General features: G+C 44.1%; 2 protein-coding genes across 2 annotated transcripts; one reads left to right on the forward strand and one right to left on the reverse strand.

Moving 5' to 3' along the window:
* The first annotated feature begins 4,189 nt into the window (after nt 1-4,189).
* On the forward strand, nt 4,190-15,931 carry LOC115163655 (integral membrane protein 2C-like). Its single transcript, XM_029715704.1, has 6 exons — nt 4,190-4,433; nt 6,326-6,472; nt 6,786-6,974; nt 7,086-7,196; nt 12,828-12,975; nt 14,674-15,931. The coding sequence occupies exons 1-6, from the start codon at nt 4,338-4,340 to the stop codon at nt 14,763-14,765; spliced, it is 783 nt and encodes a 260-aa protein (XP_029571564.1). The 5' UTR covers nt 4,190-4,337; the 3' UTR covers nt 14,766-15,931.
* Nucleotides 15,932-17,907: 1,976 nt separating this feature from the next.
* On the reverse strand, nt 17,908-19,197 carry lpar5b (lysophosphatidic acid receptor 5b). Its single transcript, XM_029715705.1, has one exon. The coding sequence runs from the start codon at nt 19,057-19,059 to the stop codon at nt 18,154-18,156; it is 906 nt and encodes a 301-aa protein (XP_029571565.1). The 5' UTR covers nt 19,060-19,197; the 3' UTR covers nt 17,908-18,153.
* Nucleotides 19,198-20,000: the final 803 nt, after the last annotated feature.

Genomic DNA, 20,000 nt, shown 5'->3' on the forward strand with positions numbered 1-20,000 from the left:
CTGCGGCTTATTTATGTTCAAAATAATATATCTTTTTTAAATTCAGTGGGTGCGGCTTATATTCAGGTGCGCTTAATAGTCCGGAAATTACGGTGCTCCTGGAATAAGTGGACCTACTGTAGGAAATGTTGCTTATGTTGGTCCAGACACGGATACGAGACCTGTTCAGAAATCTTGTGACCTCTCTGATTTTGAGTGCTGCGAATTTATATGTACCAATGAGTGAAGTGGGTGAGAAAAGGAAGTTGGTTCCTTGGTGGACTGAAGAGTGCACTGCGGCTATTCGAGAAAGAAATAGGGCTTACAGAGTGCTTGCGTAGGAATATGACTCCTGAGAATCTAGTTGATTTCCCAGAGAAGAGAGATTTAGTACGTAGGGTCATTAAGTCTGTCAAGAGAAATGCATGGAGACAGTTCTGCTATTCAATAGGCAGGGGTACTGAGCTGGGGGATGTATTTCTATGTTGATAAAGATGACTGGAAGAAGCAAGTCCACTCAAATTCCAGTTTTGGTTGTGGGTCAACAAATGGCCGTAACTGATAAAGAAAAAGCTGACTTGTTGGGGAAGACATTTGCTAGGGTACATAGTGGGGTAACTTTGCATGAAGTATATAAAGCAACGCAGGTGTGAGATTTGAAATGCTCATGTGTATAAGAAAAGGGATACTGCTGACTCTTCTTTGGATGCTGTTTTTAACCATACATGAGATGCGTTCAGCCTTAATAGGCTGTGGATATAGGGGGAAAGGGGGAATACCTAGTCAGTTCTACAACAGAATGCCTTCATCCTAAATGTGTCTTCCGCATTTAACCCAACCCCTCTGAATCAGAGAGGTGCAGGGGGCTGCCTTAATCGACATCCACGTCTTCGGCGCCCGGGGAACAGTGGGTTAACTGCCTTGCTCAGGGGCAGAGCGACAGATTGTTACCTTGTCAGCTCGAGAATTCGATCCAGCAACCTTTCAGTTACTGGCCCAACACTCTAACCACAGCACCAGGTCATGATCAAATCAAATCAAATTTTATCTGTCACATGCGCCAAACACAACAGGTGTAGACCTTAGAGTGAAATGCTTACTTACAAGCCCTTAACCAACAATGCTTTAAGAAGATAAGAAAAAAGTGTTAAGTAAAAAATAGATAAGTAAAACATTTAAAATTTAAAATAAAAGTAACAAATAATTAAACAGCAGCAGTAAAATAACAAGCGAGGCTATATACAGGGGGTACCGGTACAGAGTCAATGTGCGGGGGCACCGGTTAGTGGAGGTAATATGTACATGCAGGTAGAGTTAAAGTGACAATGCATAGATTATAAACAGAGAGTAGCAGCAGCACAAAAGAGGGGTCTGGGTAGCCCTTTGATTAGCTGTTCAGGATTCTTATGGCTTGGGGGTAGCTGTTAAGACGCCTTTTGGACCTAGACTTGGCACTCCGGTACCGCTTACCGTGCGGTAGCAGAGAGAACAGTCTATGACTAAGGTGGCTGGAGTCTTTGACCATTTTTAGGGCCTTTCTCTGACACCGCCTGGTATAGAGGTCCTGGATGGCAGGAAGCTTGGCCCCAGTGATGTACTGGGCCGTACGCACTACCCTCTGTAGTGCCTTGCGGTCGGAGGCCGAATAGTTGCCATACCATGCAGTGATGCAACCAGTCAGGATGCTCTCGATGGTGCAGCTGTAGAACCTTTTGAGGATCTGAGGACACATGCCAAATCTTTTCAGTCTCTAGAGGGGGAATAGGCTTTGTCGTGCCCTCTTCACGACTGTCTTAGTGTGTTTGGACCATGATAGTTTGTTGATGTGGACACCAAGGAACTTGAAGCTCTCAACCTGTTCCACTACAGCCCCATCGATGAGAATGGGGGCATGCTCGGTCCTTTTCGTGTAGTCCACAATCATCTCCTTTGTCTTTATCATGTTGAGGGAGAGGTTGTTGTCCTGGCACCACCTGGCCAGGTCTCTAACCTCCTCCCTATAGGCTGTCTCATTGTTGTCACTGATCAGGCCTACCACTGTTGTGTCATCGGCAAACTTGATGATGGTGTTGGAGTACTGTAAGTAAGCATTTCACTGTAAGGTGAATACCTGTAATACCTGTTGTATTTGGCAAATGTGACTAATACAATTTTATTTTATTTGTGTCATGCCTGGCCATGCAGTCATGAGTGAACAGAGAGCACAGAAGGGGACTGAGCACGCACCCCTGAGGGGCCCCCGTGTTGAGGATCAGCGGGGCGGATGTGTTGTTCCCTACCCTTACCACCTTGGGGTGGCCTGTCAGGAAGTCCAGGATCCAGTTGAAGAGGGAGGTGTTTAGTCCCAGGGTCCTTAGCTTAGTGATGAGCTTTGGGGGCATTATGGTGTTGAACGCTGAGCTGTAGTCAATGAATAGCATTCTCACATACGTAGGTGTTCCTTTTGTCTGGGTGGGAAAGGTCAGTGTGGAGTGCAATAGAGATTGCATCGTCTGTGGATCTGTAGGGGCGGTGGTTTGGAGTGGTTCTGGGGTTTCTGGGATGATGGTGTTGATGTGAGCCATGACCAGCCTTTCAAAGCACTTCATGGCTACAGACGTGAGCGCTATGGGGTGGTAGTCATTTAGGCAGGTTACCTTAACATTCTTGGGCACAGGGACTATGGTGGTCTGCTTGAAACGTGGATATTACAGACTCGGTCAGGGAGAGATTGAAAATGTGAGTGAGGACAATTGCCAGTTGGTCCGTGCATGCTCTGAGTACATGCCCTGGTAATCCATCTGGCCTCGTGGCCTTGTGAATGTTGACCTGTTTAAAGGTCTTGCTGTGGAGAGCATGATCACACAGTCGTCCGGAAGAGCTGGTGCTCTCATACATGCTTCAGTGTTGCCTCGAAGCGATTATAGAAAGCATTTAGCTCATCTGGTATGCTTGCGTCACTGGGCAGCTCGCGGCTGGGTTTCCCTTCATAGTCCGTAATAGTTTGCAAGCCCTGCCACATCCGACAAGCGTCAGGGCCGGTGAAGTAGGATTCAATCTTAGTCCTGTTTTGACGCTTTGCCTGTTTGATGGTTTGTCTGAGGGCATGGCTGGATTTCTTATAAGCATCCGGATTAGTGTCCCGCTCATTGAAAGCGGCACACTAACAAGCTTGGTGCGGATGTTGCCTGTAATCCATGGCTTCTGGTTGGGATATGTACGTACGGTCACTGTGGGGACGACGTCATCATTGCACTTATTGATGAAGCTGGTGACTGAGGTGGTATACTCCGCAATGCCATTGGATGAATCACGGAACATATTCCAGTGTCTGCTAGCAAAACAGTCCTGTATCATAGCGTCATCTGGCCACTTCCATATTGACCGAGTAACCTGTACTTCCTTTATTTATTTACCCAATTTTGTGGTTTCCAATTGGTAGTTACAAAGTCTTGTCTCATCACTGCAACTCCTGTACGGACTTGGAGAGGCGAAGGTCGAGAGCCGTGCGTCCTCCAAGCAGGAATCAGGAGGATAGAATTATGGTCAGATTTGCCAAAAAGGGGTTATTTCTGGGGTGGCGCGAGGAAAAAAGGCAGAGGATATAACTTAAGACATTGATGGAGTGGTTGGTGCACGTCAACATCAACTGACCTGTATGGTGGACGGAGAAAATATGTTCACTTCATCCATGCTACTGTTCTTTGATGAAGAGTCTCTCCTTTTTGAGCTCCAGAGTGGCACAGCGGTCTAAGGCACTGCATCTTGGTGCTAGAGGCATCACTACAGACCATGGTTCGATTCTAGGCTGTATCACAACCTGCCGTGACTGGGAGTCCCATAGGGCAGCAGACAATTGGCCCAGCATCGTTCGGGTTAGCCGTCATTGCAAATTATAATTTGTTCTTAACTGACTTTCCTAGTTAAATGAAGGTTATAAATAAAAATTCTCATAAAGTTAGGATTCGAGAGATACCCTGTAAGAGCTTTTTGGGGTCTTTGTGATTTCACAGCCAAGGGGTGCAAGAAATCCTGTCGGTGAATGTATCTACAGCACAGGCCCCTGAGTCAGTGTAGGGATGTATTTTGGAGTGGACTGTGATTGAAGAAGTGTGACGTGTTTTATTTTCTATAATTTCGTTTCACCCCTTTCCCGAAATGTAATTTTTTTTGTTTCTTATTCAATAAACCATCCAGCTAGTGGCGGTAATGCACATTTAACTCCAACCGCCGTTAAACCCCATCGAAGAAGAACAAGACAACCAGATACATTGTATCAGTAACAACAGTAAAGGCTTACATACGAGTAGGGGATCTAGCTACCGTAGGTAGAAGAAACGAAACGAAACCCACCCGATTAGTCTTTGACAGGAACAGCAATGGTCAAGATCACTTTCCTGTCCGTCGCGGGTCAGAAAGTCGAGAAGGAGGAGAATGATGGCGAAAAGACCGAAATTCTCATAACCCATCCGATGGTAAGTTAGTGATGCATTTTCGTTGTGGTTGCAACATGATATCGCTTTGTGTGCATTGCCCTTCGATAAAACAGAGCTAGCTGGCGCTACCTCCAATAATTATTTACTCGTGGGCTGTCAAGCGTTTGCGGGGCATTTTAACTTGAAATTTACCGGCACACTGAAGAACGCAGCAGGTACATTTGAACATTATTTGAGGGCAGAGCAGCCATTGCCATTGGCAGGAAATAAAACGATGTTGTGCGGCTAACAAGCTATTTGTGGAAATGTCGGCACTTTGCCAAATAGCCGATTGAATGAACAAAGGGGAACTGCTAACATTACTATTGAACATAGTTAAGTGGATGTTCTTAGAGAAATTAGCTTTATCAACATCAATTATTTAGGCCAACGTTAGGCTATGAGAATTGAACTCCAATGTGGTCAACATTGGAGTTAAATTAATAGCTGTAAGAACCTAAACCAAGAAGGATCAAGTTATTACTTTTGCTTTAAGCATAAACCTATAATTACAATGTTTGCTGTGGATTATGAAGAATTATCTCTTGGCAAATGTGAATGGATTACAAGAAAAACATGTTTACAAAACACAGGCAGCAGACAAAATGGCAGATGGAGGTTACTACTGCTTGCCATGCAAGTTCATATTTCATAAGCAGCATCACTGTGCCATCAGTAGGCTACAGTTCTCAACTTGTGATGCAGTGGTTTTAGGAAAGCTTCGTTCCCCAGCATCCTGCAGTTTCAAATTCAATCAAATATGCTTTGCTTTCAGTCAGCCACTTGCAGACAGTAATGAGCTACAACTAAAGCCTTAGAGGTGTATTTTATCAAAGGTTAGAAGGATGCATCTAAACCAATTAGGGTGTATGTGTGCCTGTTTTTATCTCAGGGGGAAGTTGGCAGTTGCCTATTGGCCATTATCTTCTATAGCGTTTGTTGGAAATGTAGACAGACCATTGTCATGTTCTCAGTCCATGTAAGGCCCTCTTATCTCAATCAGCAGGGAAGGAGAACACTGGTAGCTATCTGCCTCTGTGGGGAGCACAGACACGCACGCACACACGCACGCACACACGCACACACATGCATGCATGCATACATACATACATACACCCACACACAGACAGCAAAAATGATGTGTAGTCTATCCCTTCGTCCTTGTGCATTTTATCTCCTAGTTTATTTTTCAACACAGGTTGTCATAACACCAAGGTTTTTGGTTTGATAGTCTGTGAGCTGTTTTCATACGCAGGCAATAGCAATGTCAGGAGAATTTAACTCCAAGTACCAGCTAAGAATAACTTTCTTTCTTGTCTCCTACGCACAGAGCTCATCCTCCAGGATAAATGTACCTATCCACCCACATAGTTGCACATGTACGGTAGAAAGGATGGTAGAAAGCCAACCCGTGACACGCTGCCAACACACCGGTTGAGCGTGTGGCAGCGGCAGATGGGGTGAGAGACTGGGGGTGGCATTACTCTCCGTCTTAGAAGTGCCACGTTACTAACCACTCTGTCATCCCTCTCTCTGCCACCGACGTTGCTGTTTCCCTGCTAAAACATGCAGATTTATTCCACCTACCGTAACTATAGCTGCAGGTTTCAGGATTCACTTTTGTAGTCATCTTTCTATCTAAGAGCAGAAACATAATACTCCTAACCCAACCTGACTTAGTCTGCCCTGTCTTGATGTGACCATAGAATAGCTGTGAATATCATTTTTACCTGGAGGGGGGGTAGATAATTAAGTAAGTAAGCCTTAGGCAAGGAAGCTTTGTCTGAGTTTGTTCATAGCGTGAGGCAGCTTGATGTAGAAGTACACCCTCTGGACAGGACACTAGCCTGGTGTGACGTGTGTGTGTGTGTGTCTCCCTGTCACCCTGTCAGGAGGAGGATGAGGAGCTGGTTCTGCCTCTGCACTCCCAGAGGTCCCCTCTGAACGGCCTATGTTGCCTGACCTCTGGCCTGGTGGTCTTCATGTCTGGCCTGGTGTTGGCCTCCATCTATGTCTACCGCTACTACTTCATACCCCAGGTACCTAGCATCTATATACAGTGTCTCAGTACAGTGACAGTATGAGACAACACTCTGATGATACCACTTAGGCCTATCCTCTATTGTCCTTTCTTTTGATGTGGGATTTGTAAATGTGCTTCCTGGTGTAACTGTCTCTGTTGGTGTTGTTATGATGTACATTGGAGATCAGAGTTTTCCATTTGGTTATCAGCACGTTGGTCCTTCTATCCCAGTCGGGGATCATGAAACATTTAATAATAGTAGCGACTGTGATAATGAAGATGATAGTTAGTGATAGCCTTGCTAACGGTTCCCTTGTGCCTTGACCTAGATCCCAGAGGAGAGTCTGTTCCACTGCAGGGTTCGTTATGAGGACTCTGTGTACGCCCCTCTGAGAGGCAGACAGGAGCTGGAGGAGAACGTGGGCATCTACCTAGAAGACAACTATGAGCAGATCAGCGTGCCTGTGCCCCATTTTGGAGGAAGTGACCCTGCTGACATCATCCACGACTTTCACAGGGTGAGGAGTACTGGGCACATGCACACGTGTACACACACCTCTTGTAGGATGGAGAGTCAATCAGCCAGGTTTTTGACAGTTTTAATTAGTTTTCACTGTCTATGTCACCAGGGACTGACTGCCTACCATGACATCGCTTTGGACAAATGCTATGTCATCGAGCTCAATACCACCATTGTCATGCCTCCACGGAACCTCTGGGAACTGCTGGTCAATGTTAAGGTAACATAAGTCCTCTCGCTTTCTCTCGCTCTCTCTCGCTCTCTCTGTCTCTGTCCCTCTCAATTCAAAGGGCTTTATTGGCATTGGAAACATATGTTCACATTGCCAAAGTAAGTGAAATAGATGATAAACAAGTGAAATAAACAATAAAAAAGTAACAGTAAGCATTACACTCACAAAACATCCAAAGGAATAGATACATTTCAATTGTCATTGTCTATATACAGTGTTGTAATGATGTGCAAATAGTTAAAGTAGAAAAGGGAAAATGCATAAATATGGGTTGTATTTATGTTACGAGAATTATGTTCTCAATGTTCTTAAACTGAACTACAATTAAACTACTCAGTCTGCAACCCAGAGTTTGTAAGATTCTGGTTGAATGAAACAGACAGTCCCAGCTTACAATAGTCAAAATGTTTATTCACGAGCGCTCTAAAAATTATACAATGCACATAGCCTTTTATACCTCACACGTTTGGTTATGACATACACTTTATAAATGCCCCTCCTATCATCTAACCCTGTCACAATGTTCAATTTCGATAGTTCCTTCAGTTTAACCTGGTTCCTCCATCTTCATGTCTGCAACTGACAAGTCGAGCTCAACAACAGGTCTGCGGTTTGCCCAGTGTCTGTCTGACTTCTCTTCTCTGGACACTGTCTCGTTTATAAGGTCAAATCCTTACAGACATGTTCCATTCTAGAATTTGTTAATATTTCTCTAATCTACTTTGAATACATACATACACACACACACACACACGGTAAATGTCCCTTTCTATCATTTGGTGTTTAACTCAATAAACGAATGCTTCTCTAACTGGTCGTTGCTTATCATATTCTTCAACATGTTTTCTAATCTACCACAGGCCTAACGGCGCTTTCCCTTCCTAGGTGAGGAAGCCCCCTTCCTGTTCCCAGTTTCACAAATGTCACAATACATTGAGTGGTTGTTTTAACTTTTATCCCTTAACTTATATCATTTCTATATCAATTTACAATTGTGTTTGTTCTTCACTGGTTGCGATTTTCTTGTGGCAACAGGTCACACATCTTGCTGTTGTAATGGCACACTATGGAATCGATCAAAATTGGGTTTGTTTTCAAACTCTTTGTGGGTCTGTGTAATCTGAGGGAAATGTGTCTCTCTAATATGGTTATACATTGGGCAGGAGGTTAGGAAGTGCAGCTCAGTTTACAGCTCATTTATTTTGGCAGTGTGCACATGGCCTGTCTTCTCTTGAGAGCCAGGTCTGCCTACGGTGGCCTTTCTCAATAGCAAGGCTATGCTCACTGAGTCTGTACATAGTCAAAGCTTTCCTTAAGTTGGGGTCAGTCACAGTGGTCAGGTATTCTGCCACTGTGTACTCTCTGTTTAGGGCCAAATAGCATTCTAGTTTGTGCATTTCTTTTTTGCTAATTCTTTCCAATGTGTCAAGTAATTATCTTTTTGTTATCTCATCATTTGGTTGGGTCTAATTGTGTTGCTGTCCTGGGTCTGTGGGGTCTGTTTGTGTTTGTGAACAGAACCCCAGGACCAGCTTGCTTAGGGGGCTCTTCTCCAGGTTCATCTCTCTGTAAGTGATGGTTTTGTTATGGAAGGTTTGGGAATCGCTTCCTTTTAGGTGGTTGTAGAATTTAACGGCTCTTTATTGGATTTTGATCATTAGCGTGTATCGGCCTAATTCTGCTCTGCATGCATTATTTGGTGTTTTACGTTGTAAACCGAGGATATCTTTGCAGAATTCTGCATGTGGAGTGTCAATTTGGTGTTTGTCTCATTTTGTGAATTCTTGGTTGGTGAGCGGACCCCAGACCTCAACACCATAAAGGGCAATGGGTTTTTTAACTGAATCAAGTATTTTTAGTCAGATCGTACTTGGTATGTCGAATTTTATGCTCCTCTTGATGGCGTAGAAGGCCCTTCTTGCCTTGTCTCAGATTGTTCACAGCTTTGTGGAAGTTACCTGTGGTGAGGTAGGTAGAGGTGTGTGTATAGTTTTGTGTGCTCTATGACAACAGTGTCAAGATGGAGTTTGTATTTGTGGTCCTATGAACTGGACCTTTTTTGGAACATCATTATTATTGTCTTACTGAGATTTACTGTCAGGGCCCAGGTCTGACTGAATCTGTGCAGAAGACCTAGGTGCTGCTGTAGGCCCTTCTGGGTTGGACAGAAGCACCAGATCATCAGCAAACAGCAGACATTTGACTTCAGATTCTAGTAGGGTGAGGCCGGGTGCTGCAGACTGTTCTAGTGGCCTCGCCAATTCGTTGATATACAGTGACTTCGGAAAATATTCAGACCCCTTGACATTTTCAACATTTTGTTATGTTACAGCCTTATTCTAAAATACCCCATAATGACAATGTGAAAAGTTTATTTATTTCTTGTAAGGTCCCACAGTTGACAGTGCATGTCAGAGCAAAAACCAAGCCATGAGGTTGAAGGAATTGTCCGTAGTGCTCCGAGACAGGATTGTGTCGAGGCACAGATCTGGGGAAGGGTACCAAAACATTTCTGCAACATTGAAGGTCTCCCAGAACGCAGTGGCCTCCATCATTCTTAATTAGAAGTTTGGAACCACCAAGACTCTTCCTAGAGCTGGCCGCCCGGCCAAACTGAACAATCCGGGGAGAAGGGCCTTGGTCAGGGAGGTGACCAAGAACCCGATGGTCACTCTGACAGAGCTCTGGAGTTCCTCTGTGGAGATGGGAGAACCTTCCAGAAGGACAACCATCTCTGCAGCACTCCACAAATCAGGCCTTAATGGTAGAGTGGCCAGACGGAAGCCACTCTTCAGTAAAAGGCACATGACAACCCGCTTGGAGTTTGCCAAAAGGCACCTAAAGGACTCTCTGACCATGAGAAATAAGATTCTCTGGTCTGATGAAACCAAGATTGAACTCTTTGGCCTGAATGCCGAGCGTCATGTCTAGAGGAAACCTGGCACCATCCCTACGGCATGATGGTGGTAGCAGGTTCACCTTCCAACAGGACAACAACCCTAAGCACACTGCCAAGACAAAGCAGAAGTGGCTTCGGGACAAGTCTCTGAATGTCCTTGAGTGGCCCAGCCAGAGCCCGGACTTGAACCCGTTCGAACATCTCTGGAGAGACCTGAAAATAGCTGTGCAGCGACACTCTATCCAACCTGACAGACCTTGAGAGGATCTGCAGAGAAGAATGGGAGAAACTCACCAAATACATTTGTGCCAAGCTTGTAGCATCATACCCAAGAAGACTCGATGCTTATGTAGATGTCATATTTCAGTTTTATTTTTTATAAGTTAGCAAACATTTCTAAAAACCTATTTGTTTTGTCATTATGGTGTATTGTGTGTAGAATGATGGCACTTTTTTTAAAGCAACTTTTGAATAATGCTGTAACAAAATGGGGGGAAAAGTCAAGGGTTCTGAATACTTTCCGAAGGTACTGTATATATGTGACTCACCACCTGGATTCGGTCTTATGTAGCAAAATGTGAAATGGTGTTTCCTACATTGGATAAAAGTAGAGACTCAGATCTACAAAATGGTATATCATAGACTGCATTTGAGGAACAATGGGAAAGTAATTCTGCTTTGAAAGTTGATCAACTTGTCAACTCACTTTTGAGAAAATGGCCTTTGAATGTTTTGGTATCTAGTGAAGAGCTCTTCTTTGTCTAAACCCAGTCAGCATCGTTCACACCCTCTTAAGCGTTAGCCCCACCCATCTAGGAGCGCACACGTGACGTTCTGGCCGATGATTTGTTTACCTCTGGATAACATGAAAACAGCCTAACCAGCTCTGCTGGCAACAATTTAATTATGCTTTTTTGCAGACGTTTACTGACACCGGCCATATTGTACACGCGTCACGTAACGTTAGCTAACGAGCCAGCCAGCTAACTAATGATAGCTAGTTAAACGACAATGAACACATTGATGGGAGCTAACCAACCAGGTGCAATGTTAGCTAACATTAGGCTCTAACTTGGAAAGCAAACCGCTCTGGGAAACGAATAATAATGTCTGCTAGTTAGCCAGCCAGCTAACATTAGCTTAAGACATATAGCTAGCTAGGTAAACAATGAACCTAGCTAGGTAAACAACGTTTAAGATCACACACATAACGTTAGCTAACGACCCAGACAGCTAACGTTAGCTAGTTAAACAACAATGAACAAAGTGCCAATAATGCCACAGTGCAGGGAGCTAACCAACCAGGTACAATATTAGCTAGCTAACATTAGGCTCTAACTAGAAAAGCAAATGGCTCTGGGAAGGTCTACACCTTTTGTATTCAGCGCATGTGACATAAAATTTGATTTGAAAAAGATTGGAGTAGTGGTTTATCCACACATCTCCGTTTTGGATAACTTTTCATGTTTAAGTGTAACCACTTCTGGGGAAATTGGAACATTTTATAGATTCTTCAGTTACATTGAGCTGAATTCTGACGTGCTGTTCCTTCTTTTTCCGTTGTGTATTTCTATATTGTTTTAGAGATTCACCATAGTGAAGGTGTAGGCTCAGGTTTTCTGGGTCTCTGTTTTTGGTTCGATAAGTTTCTGAATTTCATTCTTAGGTTTTTACATTGTTCATCAAACATTTGTCATTGTTGTTAATGTTCTTAGGTTGTCCGCTTGAAATTGTTAAATTTGATAGGAAAGCTGAGAGGTCAAATATACTGTTTAGGTTTTCTACTGGCAAGTTTACACCTTCACTATTACAGTGAAATGTTTTGTCCAGGAAGTTGTCAGAAAGGGATTGAATTAGTTGTTTTTTGGTAGGTTTCTATACTACTTTCCTTCCATCTATAGCATTTCTTAATATTGTCCAGTTCCTTTGGCTTTGATGCCTCATGATTGAGTATTGCTCTGTTCAGTAGACTGTGATTTTGCTGTGATCTGGTAGAGGTGTCAGTGTGCTGACTGTGAACACTCTGAGAGACTCTGGGTTGAGGTCAGTGATAAAGTAATCTACAGCACTACTGTCAAGGGATGAGCTATCGGTGTACCTACCATAGGAGTCTCCCTGAAGCCTACCATTGACTATGTACAGACAGGAGTTGTGACCCGTTGTTGTTGGTTGTTTTGTCATAGTTGTGTGTAGGGGGGCATATTTGGGAGGGAATGCTGTCACCTCCAGGTAGGTGTTTGTTTCCCTATGTGCTGAGGGTGTCAGGTTCTTGTCCAGTTCTGTCATTTAGGTTATCACAGATTAGTACATGTCCCTGGGCCTGGAAATGGTTTATCTCCCCCTCTAGGATGGGTGAACCTGTCTTCAAAGTATGGGGTTTCTTCTATTGGGGGGATATAGGTAGCACACACACAAGGAAATGTTTCTCTGTTGAGATTAATTTCTAGCCAGATGTAAAATGTTCCAGTTTTTACAAATTTTACTGAGTCTCTTCCCTGTTTCACACCTGGTAGTTTGGTGGATAGGACTACCAACTCTCTGTAACCTAGGGGGCAACCAGTGGGTCCATTTCCTCTATACCATGTTTGTTGTAGGATGACGATGTCTGTATTTACAATTTCTTTGATGAAGTCTGGGTTCTTCCTCTCTCCTGTCCCTTCTCTCTCTTTTTCTCTTTCTGAACTCTAACCCTGTCTACCTCCCCCCTCTCTGTCTTATAGAAGGGGACATACCTTCCCCAGACCTACATTATCCAGGAGGAGATGGTTGTGACTGGGAAGGTTCATAACATGCGCCAGCTGGGGCCCTTCATCTATCGCCTGTGTAACGGCAAGGACACATACCGCCTGAAGCGCCACGCCCGCAGACGTAAGTTGGGGAGAGGTGAGGGGGAGGTTCAGAGCCTTGTATAGGGTTGTGCGAGTCACTTAGGGTCTGAATGGTCCACCTACAGTGCCTTGCAAAAGTATTCATCCCCCTTGGCATTTTTCCTATTTTGTTGCATTACAAACTGTAATTTAAATTGATTTTTATTTGGATTTCATGTAATGGACATACACAAAATAGGCCAAATTGGTGAAGTGAAATAAAAAAAACTTGTTTCAAAACGTTCTAAAACAGAAAAGTGGTGCGTACATATGTATTCACCCCCTTTGCTATGAAGCCCCTAAATAAGATCTGGTGCAACCAATTACCTTCAGAAGTCACATAATTAGATTGCACACAGGTGGACTTTATTTAAGTGTCACATGATCTCAGTATATATACACCTGTTCCAAACGGCCCCAGAGTCTGCAACACCGCTAAGCAAGGGGCACCACCAAGCAAGCGGCACCATGAAGACCAAGGAGCTCTCCAAACAGGTCAGGGACGAAGTTGTGGAGAAGTACAGATCAGGGTTGAGTTATAAAAAAATATCAGAAACTTTGAACATCCCACATAGCACCTTTTTAATCCATTATAAACATTTTAAAGAATATGGCAACGCAACAAACCTGCCAAGACGGCCGCCCACCAAATCTCACAGACCAGGCAAGGAGGGCATTAATCAGAGAGGCAACAAAGAGACAAAAGATAACCCTGAAGGAGCTGCAAAGCTCCACAGCGGAGATTGGAGTATCTGTCCATAGGACCACTTTAAGCCATACACTCCAGAGTTTGGCTTTAAGGAAGAGTAGCCATAAAAAAAGTAATTGCTTAAAGAAAAAAAATAAGCAAACACGTTTGGTGTTCGCCAAGAGGCATGTGGGAGACTCCCCATACATGGAAGAAGGTACTCTGGTCAGATGAGACTAAAATTAAGCTTTTTGACCATCAAGGAAAACGCTATGTCTGGTGCAAATCCAACACCTCTCATCACCCTGAGAACATCATCCCGATGTTTTTCATTGACAGGGACTGGGAAACTGGTCAGAATTGAAGGAATGATGGATGATGCTATACAGGGCAATTCTTGAGAGAAACCTGTTTCACTCTTCCAGAGATTTGAGACTGGGTTGGAGGTTCACCTTCCTGCTGGACAATGACCCGAAACATACTGCTAAAGCAACACTTGAGTGGTTTAAGGGGAAACATTTACATGTCTTGGAATGGTCTAGTCAAAGCCCAGACTTCAATCCAATTGAGAATCTGTGGTATGACTTAGATTGCTGTACACCAGCGGAACCCATTCAACTTGAAGGAGCTGGAGCAGTTTTGCCTTGAAGAATGGGCACAAATCCCAGTGGCTAGATGTGCCAAGCTTATAGAGACATACCCCAAGAGACTTGCAGCTGTAATTGCTGCAAAAGGTGGCTCTACAAAGTATTGACTGGGGTGGTGAATAGTTATGCACGCTCATGTTTTCAGTTTTTTTGTGTTATTTCTTGTTTGTTTCACAATAAAAAATGTTGCATCTTCAACATTTGTATCATTTGTGTAAATCAAATGATACAAACCCCCCCCAAAATAAATGTTCATTCCAGGTTGTAAGGCAACAAAATAGGAAAAATACCAAGGGGAGTGAATACTTTCGCAAGCCACTGTATTCTGTTGTCTAATAAAAGTATTTCACTGTCTGACTTGTAGGCATCAACAAACGGGAAGCGGCGAACTGCCATCGCATCCGCCACTTTGAGAACACGTTTGTGGTTGAGACGGTCATCTGTGATGGAGCGTAAACTGTCATGAACGTCGGGCACGACACCCTAAGGCACAGCCACCTCTCTAGCCACTGTAGCGCATCCCTGTGTAGATACTTTGAATTAAGTTTCAGCTGCACTTTAACTATGGTTTTGTTCCTTTTTTGATATGTTTTACTGTCTCTTAAAAAAAAAAAAAAAACTTTTTGTAATTGTCAGTAGTGATGTTTTCCTTGTGTTTCCTGGCTGCAATAATACATGTTTTTCTCTGTGATTTACCTTGGATTAAATAGTTTCATGTAGCAGAACCCCTAAGCCAATTATGATGGGGGGGTCGACTTAAGAGAACTGTGTGACGGCCTCGGTTGTCAGGGGAGACAACCATTTCCATGTGTTGTCAATGTGAGTTTAATTGATTTCCCTGCTCTTGAAATTACTGCTCGTCCCTGTTAGTTTTGTAATAGGACCTTGTGCTAAGGCAAGAAATCCTGTTCCTCAGCAAACACTCGACCTAATGTTGTGCAGCATCGCTTTCTCTTGCTCTTTGTCTCAGTTTTCCTCTGTCACTGCACCCCTCCTCTTGCTTCTCTCTTTCACCTGGTCTGTCTGTCTTCTTCTTTAGCTCAGTCACCCTATCAGACTAAAGTAAAAGAAATGTGAATGTCAATTTAAGAACCTGTCCCTACAAAGTGAGGTAGACAAATTAGCCATTATTAGTCTTTGCATGTTTGCACCTGTATTGTAAGTAGACTCTAGAGTCATGTACATGACATGAAATACTTGCTCTTCACTTATACCAGATTCATTATACCAGATTATTTCCAGCCAAGCTGCCATTCCCCCTGTGAAAGCATCAAAGAAAGTTGCTTCCTCCATTTTAATGCCCCTCTTATCACCTCTTCATTATTTGTTCTTTCTTTCTGGGGAGGTTGAGCCGCTCCCCCTTCATTTGCACTTTTTATCAATGCTTCTGTGAGTCGTTCTGTCTTGATTTCCCCCCTGCATGTGTGTTTCTCTGTAAGGAAAAACTGCACTGTTAGAATCTTTTATAAGAGCATGTTTAAAGCCTTGGTCCAGAGTCAGAGACTGGACTAAAGTATTGACTGCTGTAAGGGAGCTTATAATCTGTTAATCTATACCTTAGACTGGTCTGTATATTTTGTCTGCTGGTGAAGTCTTATCTGTGAATAAAGTAGTTAAACACCCGGGGGCTTCTGTCCTTTTCTTTCTAAATAAATGATAGTTGTTATGTATTGTTGGCATCATTGGGACATTTCACTGTCCCGGTTCTCTTTGGCTCTGTGTATGTGCCACCAGCCTTGTTTCATTGTCTGGAAGTAACGGATCATATCCTTAAGTGAAAGTGTGAAACCAGACTGTCCTACAATATGTAGGTTTAAGTGGACAGCTGTGGTATGATTTGAGGTAAAGTAAAGTGTAAACAAATCTCATGCACTGACCTGTTTGGGCATAGTGGAAAAGTATGTTATTTTCAGACTGTTAATTGAGCTGTGTGACCTAGTTTTTATACATGAAAAAGAGGACATGAGAAAAAGGAGATCCTAGTAGGTCCCAGCTAACTTCTACATAGTACTCCCCTTAGGGCAGGACAAGATGTAGAGCCTTTTAGACCATACATATTTCACATTTACGTCATTTAGCAGACGCTCTTATCCAGAGCGACTTACAGATTGGTGCATTCACCTTATGATATCCAGTGGAACAACCACTTTACAATAATACATCTATATCTTTTTATTTTGGGGGGGTGGGTGGGGGGGTTAGAAGGATTACTTTATCCTATCCCAGGTATTCCTTAAAGAGGTGGGGTTTCAGGTGTCTCCGGAAGGTGGTGATTGACTCCGCTGTCCTGGCGTCGTGAGGAGGCTTGTTCCACCATTGGGGTGCCAGAGCAGCGAACAGTTTTGACTGGGCTGAGCGGGAACTATGCTTCCGCAGTTCCCGCTCAGCTCGCATCCACCTCTCATCCAGAGGTGGATGAACGCAGTGCCCTTGTTTGGGTGTAGGGAATGATCAGAGCCTGAAGGTACGGAGGTGCCGTTCCCCTCACAGCTCCGTAGGCAAGCACCATGGTCTTGTAGCAGATGCGAGCTTCAACTGGAAGCCAGTGGAGTGTGCGGAGGAGCGGGGTGACTTGAGAGAACTTGGGAAGGTTGAACACCAGACGGGCTGCGGCGTTCTGGATGAGTTGTAGGGGTTTGATGGCACAGGCAGGGAGCCCCGCCAACAGCGAGTTGCAGTAATCCAGACAGGAGATGACAAGTGTCTGGATTAGGACCTGCGCCGCTTCCTGTGTAAGGCAGGGTCGTACTCTGCAAATGTTGTAGAGGATGAACCTACAGGATCGGGTCACCGCTTTGATGTTAGCGGAGAACGACTGTGTGTTGTCCAGGGTCACGCCAAGGCTCTTAGCACTCTGGGAGGAGGACACAATGGAGTTGTCAACTGTGATGGCGAGATCATGGAACGGGCAGTCCTTCCCCGGGAGGAAGAGCAGCTCCGTCTTGCCGAGGTTCAGCTTGAGGTGGTGATCCGTCATCCACACTGATATGTCTGCCAGACATGCAGAGATGCGATTCGCCACCTGGTTATCACATAGCCTATATCCAGTCAACATACATTGCTTGATTAGTTTTCTTATGCCCAAAGGCATTGTCTTTTGTAAGATAGCGGCTTTTCGCAGATACTGCGTCAATTCCCCTTTTCTGATGGTTGAGGGATAAGCGTTGCAAAGGAGAGACCCCACCTGTTGGAAGACAATGGCTCAAAGGATGAATTTATTTGCATGCCACCTTTACACTGCCTTTCCTGTACTAGACTCCATAGTGACTCCTTATTTACAGTCTGTTTGCCATATAGCGTGGACACAGATGCCCCTCCATGTGGCAGGGCTCTGAGCTATTGGATGGTTGCTGCTGCCTGCCTGGCTCCTCAGCCAGGATCCTCATGAATTATCAACAAATTCACATGACTGTCTGATGTTTGAACCACTCAACAGTGGGAAATGTTGGGCACCCGGCCCTCCATGTGGATGAAAGCAGAATTGAAAGCCTTAGTTATTGTCAGTACTTTTGGAAAAGCGACTGTGGTTGATGTGCAAAACCTACATTCAGTAAATGTCAATGACTTCAGTCTTATTAACCATCAAAATCACATGAAGATAGTTGCAAAGTGTTTATTAAATAAAACTTATTATATGAGCACATCTTAAAAGTACAGATGAGTGCAATTCAATTTACAGAAGAAGAGATGAACTGTTACAAAAAAAGAAAACTAATGCCATTTGGCAAAATAGAATTGAACATTTAACTATAAATTGTGGAATATTTAGGAACACATGTTGACGCAGTTACCTCAAACTATCTCCACTGGCAGTCGTTTCTCACTGTGTCCTCCCTAATATACTTTAATCTGATCTGGCCAGAGAAACCTCTACGTCACAACGCTCTTTCTTCTTCCAGAAAGCATCTAAAGAGAAGTAGTACAACAGTGGATCTAGACAACAGTTGATGCTGGCCAGACAAAACATGGGCATGATAGCCTTCCTGATACTGAGCGTCACCACGATGGAGGAGGGCAGGAAGAAGACAATAAACATCAGAAGGTTGATGGTGAAGATCAGCATGACGTTCATCTTATTGTTGACCCTGGCGGCATCGCTGAGGTGCCTGTGTAGCGTCCAGGACACCATGGCGGTGGAGACCACGTTGACCCCCAGCATGGCAAACACCAGCCCGAACTGCACGTAACCAGCTATCTGCACATTCAATGCACATTCTTGAGTAAATTCAAAGCATTTGTCAGTGGCGTTACAGCTCTTCATCTGACTGATGAAGTAGAGGGCCTCTGGGATGTTGACCACCACGATCAGGACCCAGATGAAGACGCAGGCCTTCCAGGCATTGGTGGTGGTGCGGATGTGGCGGGTTCGTAGAGGGTAGACCACAGCCAGCAGCCTGTCCAGGCCAATGAATGTAATGAAGACGGCGCTGGAGCGGATGTTGTTGCGGAACAGCATGGTGGTGGCCGTGCAGGCCTGGATGCCCAGGGGCCAGGTGCCTGTGGTGTAGAAGTAGACCCGGGTGGGCAGGGAGAGCACCAGCAGCAGGTCAGACAGAGCCAGGTGGCTCATGAAGACATCGCTGGAGGATTTGAGGCCGTGGCGGCGGAGCAGAACCCACAGTGACACGGCGTTGAGCGGCAGGCCCAGCACCATCACACAGCCGTACACCGCGGCAGAGGCTGTATACACTGCATTCACACAACTCAGCTCCGGAGCGCTGTCCTCTAAGGTATCGTAGGTGTTGTTCATGGTACTGTACTGTATCTCTGCTCCTTTAAGACAGACACAGCTGTGTGTGTCTGTGCGTGTGAACTGAAAAGAGACAGAAACCACAACAAACCTGCAACTCAGTGCTCTGGTTTCCACTTCCTAGCAGAGTGGTCTGTATGAAGGTTGCGCTGTTCTTCACTCTGTTTTTGAAATAGTGTTGAAATAGGTGTTGAAATAGGAAGTGAGCGTACTTTTTTTCTTCTCAGCAAGGGCCTCCCATTCTATCTGCTAATCTGTTTGAAGACTCTTGATAACATGAATCCTTTTTGCCTAACAAGTTTAAATGAGTCCCCCAGTAAAATACTACTTGAGTAAAAGTCTAAAAGTATTTGGTTTTAAATATACTTAAGTATCAAAAGTACATGTAATTGCTCAAATATACTTCAGTATCAAAAGTACAAGTAAAAGTGTAAATCATTTAAAATCCCTTATATTAAGCAAACCAGACAGCAGTATTTTCTTGTGTTTTCAATTTACGGATCGCCAGAGGCACACAACACTCAGACATAACTTACAAACGAAACATTTGTGTTTGTGAGTCCGCCAGATCATAGGCAGTAGGGCTGACCAAGGATGTTCTCTTGATAAGTGAGTGAATTGGACCATTTTCCTGTCCTGCTAAGCATTGACGAGTACTTTTGGGTGTCAGGGAAAATGTATGGAGTAAGAAGTATATTATTTTCTTTAGGAATGTAGTGAAGTAAAAGTAGTCAAAAATATAAATAGTATAGTAAAGTACAGATACCCCAAAAAACTACTTAAGTAGTACTTTACACCACCGAGAGAGGGTGGATTACATCTGAGCGGTCCATATCTGAACAATGTATAATTATGTATATGCTTCAATTGCCCTGGTCCAAGATGGCGTAGCAGTCAGACGTCCTTTGTCCTCATCGTGTCCCGTGTATATATATATATTT

Source organism: Salmo trutta, chromosome 26 (genome assembly GCF_901001165.1).
Source record: "Salmo trutta chromosome 26, fSalTru1.1, whole genome shotgun sequence".
NCBI classification, from domain to species: domain Eukaryota; kingdom Metazoa; phylum Chordata; class Actinopteri; order Salmoniformes; family Salmonidae; genus Salmo; species Salmo trutta.